General features: G+C 43.6%; 2 protein-coding genes across 2 annotated transcripts in view; both read left to right on the top strand.

Moving 5' to 3' along the window:
• The window catches only part of tsc1a (TSC complex subunit 1a), a 14,129-nt gene extending 10,620 nt beyond the window's left edge, over positions 1 to 3,509 (top strand). Inside the window, exons 20-23 of the mRNA XM_020595323.1 lie at positions 1 to 86; positions 679 to 866; positions 2,385 to 2,519; positions 3,293 to 3,509. Of these exons, the coding sequence (XP_020450979.1) occupies positions 1 to 86; positions 679 to 866; positions 2,385 to 2,519; positions 3,293 to 3,509 (626 nt within the window). The remainder of the gene's footprint in view (positions 87 to 678; positions 867 to 2,384; positions 2,520 to 3,292) is intronic.
• A 2,803-nt stretch (positions 3,510 to 6,312) lies between these two features.
• The window catches only part of ak8 (adenylate kinase 8), a 20,063-nt gene continuing 15,944 nt past the window's right edge, over positions 6,313 to 10,431 (top strand). The window contains exon 1 of the mRNA XM_020595322.1: positions 6,313 to 6,417. Within this exon, the coding sequence (XP_020450978.1) occupies positions 6,411 to 6,417 (7 nt within the window). The 5' untranslated portion in view covers positions 6,313 to 6,410. The remainder of the gene's footprint in view (positions 6,418 to 10,431) is intronic.

Here is a 10,431-nt window from a genome sequence, read left to right as displayed (position 1 = left end):
TGCTGAACCAGCAGCTCGTCCTGCTGAGAGAAGCTAACAGAGCTCTGGCAGAACAGCTGGAGGGAGGAGGCCACCACCACTGGGCTGTAAGAACAAATACACAGTATTGCTGTCTTCCACTGACAGGACGCAGCTGGTGATTTTGTATGTTTTTGCTACTTTCCTCAGGAAACATGAGGCCTGTCTGTTTCCAACAAACAGCTCCAACACGTTCTGTGCAGCGAGGAGCTGGTGGAGCAACCAGGGCAGAGACCGGTGGCTCTGTGCACAGTGGTGCTGTTCCCAGCCTGTGGACCTGCATGGTGGAAACAGACAGCCTCCCATGTTTCCTGAGGAGGAAACCTGCCATCCAGTGCAGCGGTGTGTCTCACTTGGGGGGGGGGGTTAATAGCTGGTGGACAACAGTGGAGGTCCACGGCACAGAGCGATAAGTTGGACCAGGGTCTGGACTCGTACACATTACAGTAAAGACACCACGTTTGCTGCTGGTCTCTGGACGGGGTTGGTGGGGAATCACACAGACAGAATCATCGGCTGCATCTTTTACAAAGAAAACCCACTGTTTTTTCTAAAATAAGCTGAAACTTAGCATCTGATGTTTTTATTCCATATTTAACAGAACAGACTGCGATGCAGAGTTAGTTCCAGATCTCAGTAGCGTCTGTGTTTGTGTGCCAGGAGGCGTCCATGCTGCAGTGCATTGTGGGTAAGGAGTACCAGCGTTTGAAGGACAGCGAGGTCCTGCAGAGACAGAAGCTAGAGGCAGCCAATCACAGGATCACAGAGCTGGAGAACCAGCTGGCCAAGAAAGACCATCTGATCCTGGATCAGAAGAAGCTCCTGGAGGACACCAAGGCCCAGAGCAGGTCAGAGTCCAGCTCCACTGTTAAGTATTAGCTTATTTAGTTTCAGCAAATGTAATACCTGCTGAATAAAAGAACAAAGCAGCAGCTCCACTCTGCTTCTTCACAAGCTGTGAATAAAACATGCACAGGAAAAGCTTGTTCCTTTGCCACTCAACAATCCTTTTCATTATCAGTGAATCTACTGGTTATTCTTTCAGCTAGTGGATCAGTTATTTTGTTAAGTGTGTCAGAGTCAAAGGTAACGTCTTCGGGTGTCTCTGGTTCAGTCAGCAGTCCAAAACCCAGTCCCCCTGGCTTTGCCCTCTCAGGATAAATACTGATTGGTGGGGGCTGGACCTGCAGACACTACTCAGGGCTGTAAAAATATCTAAGTTGTCTGCACATTTTCCTGTTTAAAAATGAATTTCATGCATATGTATTATTATTATTATTGTATAATTACAATTATGCTGTATATTAGGGGTGGGATCATGTACATGAATACACGCGTACACGCTGGCCCTGCCATAATCATTTAGGCAGAGTTCAACTCGCCTAAATGCTCGCTTAGTGTCTCGTTATAACAAGATACTTTTCTCTTTTTTATGGCATACGTTCATGTTAAAGCGTCATTTTTCTTGTTGTTTTATTTCAGTGATTCTCGACAACTGCACACCTCCGCTCTGCAGCAAAGTTAGAAAAATGTTCAAACACAGATGACGCTTCCCTCCAACCGTAGTGAGGCAGACAACAAGCTACAACTTGGGCTTCATTAAACCGAGCCTCCTCCGTACTGCACAGACTAGTCTCTATGCAGCTGCCGTGAGACGAGCGCACAGGAACCACCTCCAGCTTGTTCTGATGAAACTTTGGCTGTAGCTCGTTGTCACCTCGCTGCGGTAGTAAAAGGTGTCCCACGTGTTTTAACATCATTTGCCTTATGAATTACTGGTCCGGGAACTTTAAATAAATCTCAGCAGCATCTGCTGTCGTCGCCCCCGCACCCCTCAGGGCACGCTGTATTCTGGGTAGTGGGCTACCATATGGGAAAAAGTATGCACTTGTGCACACTGTCGAAAATCTGTGAGTACTTGTTTATGAAAATTTGTAAATGTCCCCACCCATGGCGTATATAGTCAGTTTTCACCTAAAGCTGGGATTGAATGCGAGTGACAGGTGAAGCAGGAAAGGACTGAAGCAAATATAGAATGCAGCAAAGTTTAAATGGTGTTAGTATTTTAAGCATACATGCATGAACATTTTATTAGACTGTTAATGAACTGAAAGCCAGAAGTTTGTTAGGATTGTATGAATGTGTAGGCACAGGAAATACAGTAGCTCTCATGTATCGAGATCTGTTGTTGAAGTTGAGCGTCTGAGTTTTTTTCCTCTGTGACGTGAGTGCCTTGACACCTTGACAGCAGCAATGGCAGGAACCACCTCGCCTGTAACATTACGATAATAGTGGTTTATCAGTTTGGCTTCAGGGAGACGGGGTCTGCCCAGTTTTAGCTGTACTGAGACATGTTTGTGCGTCAGGGCAGAGCTGTTGGCCTGTGAGAATCGCTCTGTGGCTCTGAGGAGAGTTGCCCAGATGCTGCAGACTGAGATGCTTCACCTGTACAGTCAGATGCCCCCGGACGCACACAGCCGGCCCGTGGACGTCTGCAGCAGGTCAGCAGTCACAAACTCAAAATACAGAAACACATACACATGTGTAAAGCAGAAACATAACGCCGGGCGCCTTCATACGTATATCATAATTAACTTTAGATGGAAGAACACTCTTCACGTTCAGTAGAAATAAAAGAACATGGAGGACTAAAGTGATTTTACTGAATCTCTGAAGGTTTTTTTTTTTTTTTTTTACAGATAGTTTGAATCTTTGCTGCTTAAAAAGTGAGTTATTTTCAGTGGGCGTGCACTGAATTAGTACTGAAGGTAACATTTTCACCTCCATTTGATTATTTGTAAATAAATGAAACCAGTTTTCTTAGATAGGAAGCTGTAACATTATTTCAAATACAGTATCTGTGCTTGCTTACAGTACAAATGAGTCTCAGACCTCAGGAATTATTCATATCAACAACACTCACCGTGCTAATGTTTGCGGATCAAACACTATCTCACTCTGCCACTATCTCAGACACAGTAGGAGCTAGCATTAGCCACCATGAGCTACTGGTCACACTGGTGTGTGTGTGTGTGTGTGTGTGTGTGTGTGTGTGTGTGTCAATGCTTTGAGTGCGCTGCAATGCATAGTAAAGCGCTGTACAAGCATGTCATTTACACCTGTAGCAAACTGAATGAAGGTCTGTTTATTTTGTAGGAATAATACTTATTTATGTTGTTTCCTCTTGCATGGTGATACTGTAAACAAGCAAACAAAAGATTCAGCTGATGAGCAGTCATGTGATATAATGTGATGTCATCCTTTTCTCCCTCAGGCCAAACAGTGGCAGTATCGTCTTACCTGTCGCTGAGGGAAGCTACAAGCCCCACCCCTCCTCTTCTTCTGTTAGTATAATCAATGGAGGTGTGAGGGCCTTCTCCACCTCCCCGCTGCACTTCCCCTCCTGCTCTTCCCCCCCCCACTCCCACTCCCCGATCGACTCCCCACTGGCCATTGGCTCCAGCAGCGAGCGCAGCAGCTGTTCAGACTGACCAATCACACCCAGGAGGAGGAGGAGGAGAAACAGGAAGAGGAGGAGGAGGAGGAGAAGGAGGTGCAGCCAGAGAGCCTTTCTCTAGGTCATGAGGTGGAGGAGGCCCTGCTCCTCACAGGGAGCCCTGAATCAGAGCCTCCAAGCAGGGCTGCAGCTCCCAGCGTTCCTGCCTCTGAACCTGCAGCCCCCTGTGCAGACCTGACCCTCGCTGTCCGACAGAGGAGACAGGAACTGGGCATCATGGACTACAATGAGACTCTGCCCGAATACTGACAGAAGACCAGAGAGACAGGTGGAGTGGTGGGGGGAGGGAGGAGGGGAGAGATCAATAACCAATTTGTTCCCATCCTTCTGCTTGTATGCACATTATCACCTAAGCAAAGATGCCAAAAAAGTCAAAGAAATTGTGAAATATTGCAAAAAGTGTTTAATGTGCTTCAAAGTTGTTGTGTGGCTAAAAACCAAAGTGAACGTCGCTTCCAGTAAAGAAGAGACGAAAACCTCCCATGTGTGTGGAGCAGTGAGGAGGCTGCAACCTTCCTCACATGAACACGTGAAACCAAAAGAAATGTCAGATTCTTGTCATGTTTTCCACCTTTTGAGCTTTGAATCACCTCATCATCTTCTGCAGTGGCAGAACAGCACCAACTGCAGATCCTGCTCCATCACCCGGCCCGCTCAGGGTGGGGGTGGGGGGTGGAGACAGCACTTCAGTCAGAGCATATTTTCCTAAAATTCAGTTCCGATTTGAGCTGCATGTGGAGGGAAACCTGGCCACTGAGAGTCCAGGTCAGCATAGTTACAAATATATAACTATTGGACTTTTCTAAAACACAGTGAATAGAATGTGTCACAGAGCAAGAGAAAATAATCCAATCAGAGACGCAACGGAACAGATTAACTCGACTCAGCCTCTACTCCACTTTGCACAACTCAAAGTTATTAATTAGGACTGGAGGTCCTGAGTTTGCACAGCTAGTTTGATGGTTGGGGTTGTGTATGGAGGGGCCCCTGCCATCAGGAAATTACTTGTTAAAGCCAAACATCTCAGAGGAAAAATGGAGAGAATTTCTTTTTTTGCATTATTGAATTGACAATGATGCTAATAGCTACTTTGTGGATCATGCAGCGTTAGCTCCAAAAATTAGTTTCTTCTTCTCTGCGGCTACAATAGTGTTATTGAAACACACATTGTGCTACAGCAGCGTCGATACACTAAGTGAAGTCAGATGTTGGCAAGACTGCTGCTTCAGGAATTTAAACAGTTGATGAGAAACAGTACTGATCAGGGCAGTGATGCCCTTAAAGCTACTTTAAATGATTTTTTTTTTTGTCCGTGTTTTAAACAAATTGTAGATACAACATCTGACCTATTATCAACCTGATTAATCATTTGCCCACCTCCACATCTAGCTGACGCAAAGCAACATGATCACAGCACCGAGCATATAATTGATTGCAGAGTTCCTCAGGGTCCTGTTCTTGGTCTTTTGTCATTTCTTTTTACATACTAACATGCCACTTTATTTATCCATAAACCTCAAACCTCCCTTTTCATAGACTCCACACACAGCCAATCATAATCTCCTACCGTATGTAAAATTTATAAGACTGGTCCAGACACCAGCTTCACTGTGACCATATAAAGCATTAATACAAGGAAAATAAGCCACTAAAGCATGCTTTCTCCTTTAAACCTCTGACATGGAGTTTAAACAATCTGAAAGCTAAACTCAGATTTACTGATAGTAAATTAGAATCAGTCTATGTGACATCAGCTGCAGTAAGAAGCCATAACACTGTTCTGATTAAATGATTAGTGTGTATGTGAAATGACTACATTTTTCTTGATTTTGGGGAAAAATAATCTCCTTGGGTTCAGAGCTCAGTAACTCAGTTGGGTAGAAAATAGTTACCACTTTCATTTCTTTGTGTTCAATCATAGTTCCAGGATGGTTTTAGCCTAGTTTAGCAGAATATTTTAGCAGTTTGGGAGCTTCCACTATTTATGCTAAGCTAGGCTAACAACTCCAGATATGTGCTTATTCACATCATAACACAGTTAATGTCATTAAATCATTAAATTTTCATACTTAAATATAATTCACAACAACATCCAAGGCATAATTGCAGACTTCATCTTATGCCTCAATGAATCAGTCAGTGATTCATCTGTGTGATTTTCTTTTGTTCTCACTGTTGGACAGCAACTCAACACCAACACTTTTCCTCAGTGGTGTTGCTGTATTCACCTCAGGAAATGTTGCTGTCACAAAACCTCAAAACCTGTTTACAGCAGTTGTGTTGTCCTGTGTTTGACCAGCCTGTAGACGAATGTTGAAGCTGTGAACACTACAAATAAAGACTTGTAAAATCTCTGTAATGTTGTGTATATATTAGCCAAGCCTCAACATTTTTGTTTTTTTGACTGAAATGTGTCTTTACAGCAATAACTGTCAGGAACTAAAAGTAAAAGTACCAATAATACTCCAATACAAGTAAAGGTCCTGCATTATCCGCTTTGTATAGTCAGAGGTATCAGTAGCTAATGCTAACTAACATTTACTGCTAGCTAGCAGTCCACTTCATAAATGATCTTTTATTATACCAGAGCTCATTTTCAAGTATTGGAAAGTACTGTACTTAAATAGCCTACAACTTTGCGGTATTTTCAGTGTTTTACAGTTTTTTTAATACAGTTTATAGCTATATAACTAATTATGATTTACCTGTTTATCTCTACAATAAGCAACAAGAGCAGGTGTTTCTGCTTCCTGTTAGGTTTTATTTTACAACACAAACGTCGCACCTACGCTCCGCGGCGTTGCTAAGAAACAGTGACGCTCCCTAGCAACGGGAGTACGCTGAAACAACAGGCAAGGTTTTATACATCTTTTACATGAAAGGTCGGTTCTAACCGGAACTTTACTGTGCAGCGTTATTTTTTTAAAACACGCATGGAACCGTTAGAGTTTATTGCCGTGTTCTCCCTTTGACAAACCAACAGAAATCAACACATTGAGTCAGCGTGAGGGAGCTAGCTAAGCTAAGCTAACGATAATGTCAGCTAACGGCTCGGCTTGGTGTTTACTGTTCGGTTTGTCTAACGTTATTTGTCTGTTTCTGTCCGTTGATAAAAACATATTTGCCTTTCAAACTCGAACATGCTATAACTGTTGATGAATTAATTAGTCCATGGATTTTATTGCCAGGATTTCATAAATCACTTTTTTGAAGCAAAGTAAATGGATTTTGCTTTGTCCGGTGTTCAACAAACAAACATATGATGCTTTTCTTTGTCATATCTGACAGTAAACTGAATCTCTTTGGATTTGAACACTGGTCACACAAAACAAGGCAGTTTACAGGCACAACGATTCTTCGATGAATAAAGAGATTTACAGATTAACCACTAATAAAAAATATTTGTTGCAGCCCAATAGTTTATAACACTGGGTTTACACAGACGAACAGTGAACCTGTTTAAGAGGCATGGATTTGTTTATGTCTGTGTGACACCTATTGTCCTGCAAGTTATTTTTATTTTCATTACTTTTTTACATTTCAGAGAGTTTTAGCTGCTGTCAAGATTCTTTTTGTTTTGTGACATCTATACCCTAGTGCCTTAAGACTTTACTGGTGTTTGCTGCATATCACTACAGAGATAAGTGCAACCCCGGCCCCACATAGTTTTGACGAGGAACTAAAAAGACTATACATTTTTTAATAATGACTTCTTTACATTTTTAAATGTCTATAGAACACGAAGAAGAAAATACTGTTTCATTTGATCAGGGATAAAAGTCTGGTAACAGCTCTGCAGGCCCAAACAGTTTTCAGGATGGAAATCTGTGGAATATTGTGCAGTGATCCCCCCCATAATGTAAAATAAAATATTCATTTAGCTAACCGCGATTATTTTTTGAGCAAAAGTAAGCACAAAAATGCATTAAAGCAGCCAATATAATCTTGATCAGGGTGAAAGAAATCATTTTATATGAACTGTTGAGTCTGAGAATTTTCAAGAAACTCAAAATGTGAACATTTCCACCAGTATAAAATTTTAAAATACACATTAACACAAATAAAAAGTTCAGTTTCTTTATAGTAGGCCACTGAATGACCACCCTGTAAAACGTTATTAATGTCAGGAGACATTAATAACTTTGCTAACAGAACCTGGGCTAATCTAATCTAATCTAGCCACAGGGGTTGCAAGCCAGTGACTTCTGTGCCGGTCCCAAGCCTGGATCAATAGAGAGGGTTGCATCAGGAAGGGCATCCGGCATAAAAACATGCCAAATTTAAACATGCGAATCATCAGTGCGAATTCCATACCGGATCGGTCGAGGCCCAGGTTAACAACGACCGCCACCAGTGCTGTTGACCTACAGGGTGCTGGCAGAAATTGGACTACTGTTGGTCAAAAAAGGAGAGGAGGTAGAAGGATTTGTAGACAGAGAGAGAAGAGAAAAGGCAGGAGTATAGGTCTGAGAATAGGGACTCAACGTTGGCACAATGACAGGGAAAGGTAGAGAGCTGGTGGACATGATGGAGAGAAGGAAGGTAGATATACTGTGTGTGCAGGAGACCAGGTGAAAGGATAGCAAAGCGCGTAGCATTGGAGGGGGATACAAACTGTTTTATTATGGTGTGGACAGGAAGAGAAATGGGGTAGGAGTGATCCTGAAGGAGGAGCTTGTGAGGAATATTTTAGAGGTGAAAAGAGTGTCAGACAGGGTGATCAGTTTGAAGTTGGGGATGTTGAATGTAGTCAGTGGTTATGCTCCACAAGTAGGGTGTGAGGGAGAGAGGGGTGATTGGGGCAGACTTCAACAGGCACGTTGGTGAGGGGAACAAAGGTGATGAGGAGGTGATGGGCAGGTTTGGTGTTAAGGGAAGGAGCCTAGAAGGACAGATGGTGGTGGACTTTGCTAAGAGCATGGAAATGGCTGCAGTTAACACCTATTTCCAGAAGAGGGAGGAACATAGAGTTACATATAAGAGTGGAGGTAGGAGTACGCAGGTAGACTACATTCTATGTAGACGAGGCAATCTGAGAGCGATTAGTGACTGCAAAGTGGTGGTAGGAGAAAGTGTAGCCAGACAGCATCGGATGGTGGTGTGTAGGATGACTCTGGTGGTCAGGAAGAAGAGGAGAGGAAAGACAGAAAAGTGTCAGGTCCGCTCTGCGCAACCTGCCTCTCTTTTGCCTTTCTCTCTCCTGCTCTTTCTTTTTTGTGAGATCAGCACCTGAGCTGTGTCGCTTGCTGTAATTAGTGACTTGTGGGTTGTCGCGTACAACTGAGGTGCGTTACTGTAATAACTTCCCTACCTTATTTTAATCTCTGGCAGACGCTCCATCGTCGCTGGAGCATTAACAGAACTTATACCGACGTACTTGTGTATATATCTTTATTCGTGGTATGTGTTGCATGTCATTATGATTTCCACGCTGACAGGTCCTGTGCTGTGGATCTCATTTTGTACATTGGTTACATGTTTTGTGTTATACGTCTCTAGACGTCCACGCTGACAGTTCCTGTGCTGTGGATTTCCTTTTCGTTCGCCAGTCCTCCTGGTTAGCTTGCCTATTCACCTGTCCGTCCTGATCCTCCTACTCTCCTGGTTCCTGCCGTTAGCCTGTCTGCTCACCTGTTCGTCCTGGTCTCCGCAACCATCTCTGTCCTACCCGGATTGTATACATACATGGACTTTGTTACGTTGTTACCTTGTGTCTTTTTCCATTAAACCCCCTTGTTTTACTAGCACCTGGGTCTGCAATCTTGTGTCCTACCACAGCTCTCCCTCACCCTCCTGGTGAGGGGGACAAACCATAACAAAAAGAAGACCAAGTGGTGGAAGCTGCAAAAGAAAGAATGTTGTGAGGAATTCAGACAGAAGTTGAGACAGGCTTTGGGTGGTCAGGAAGAACTTCCAGATGACTGGGAAACTACAGCAGAAGTGATCAGGGAGACAGGTAGGAAGGTGCTAGGTGTGTCATCTGGAAGGAGGAAAGAAGATAAGGAAACATGGTGGTGGAACAAGGAAGTACAGGACAGATCAGGGAGACAGGTAGGAAGGTGCTAGGTGTGTCATCTGGAAGGAGGAAAGAAGATAAAGAAACATGGTGATGGAATGAGGAAGTACAGGACAGCATTCAGAGGAAGAGGCTAGCTAAAAAGATGGATTACAAGAAATTGCAGCGTAGAGTGAAGAGGGAGGTGGCAATGGAAAAAACAGAAAGCATATGATGAGTTGTATGACAGGTTAGACATGAGGGAAGGTGAGAAGGACTTGTACAGATTAGCGAGACAGAGAGATAGAGATGGGAAGGATGTGCAACAGATAAGGGCGATTAAAGATAGAGATGGAAAGGTGCTAACAAGTGAGGAGAGTGTGCAGAGAAGATGGAAGGAGTATCTTTAGGAACTGATGAATGATGAAAATGAGAGGGAAAGAAGGGGAAGAGGTGAATATTGTAGAGCAGGAAGTAGCAAAGATTAGAAAGGATGAGGTGAGGAAGGCTCTGAGGAGAATGAAGAGTGGAAAGGCTGTTGGTACAGATGACATACCTGTAGAGGTGTGGAAGTGTCTAGGAGAGACAGCAGTGGAGTTTCTATCGAGATGGTCAGAAGGAGCTGCATTGCGTCTTTGTGGATTTAGAGAAAGTGTACGACAGAGTGCTGAGAGAGGAGCTATGGTACTGTATGAGGATGTCAGGAGTGGCAGAGAAGTACATCAGCGTAGTTCAGGATATGTATGAGAGGAGTACGACAGTAGTGAGATGTGCTGTAGGTCAGACAGAGGAGTTCAAGGTGGAGGTGGGGCTACATCAAGGATCGGCTTTGAGTCCCTTCTTGTTTGCTATGGTGATGGACAGGTTGACAGATGAGGTCAGACAGGAATCTCCATGGACA

The sequence above is a fragment of the Monopterus albus genome, unplaced genomic scaffold, assembly GCF_001952655.1.
Source record: "Monopterus albus unplaced genomic scaffold, M_albus_1.0 scaffold26.1, whole genome shotgun sequence".
NCBI classification, from domain to species: domain Eukaryota; kingdom Metazoa; phylum Chordata; class Actinopteri; order Synbranchiformes; family Synbranchidae; genus Monopterus; species Monopterus albus.
Note: the sequence above shows the minus strand (reverse complement) of the source record. Positions and strands in the feature narration are given on the sequence as shown.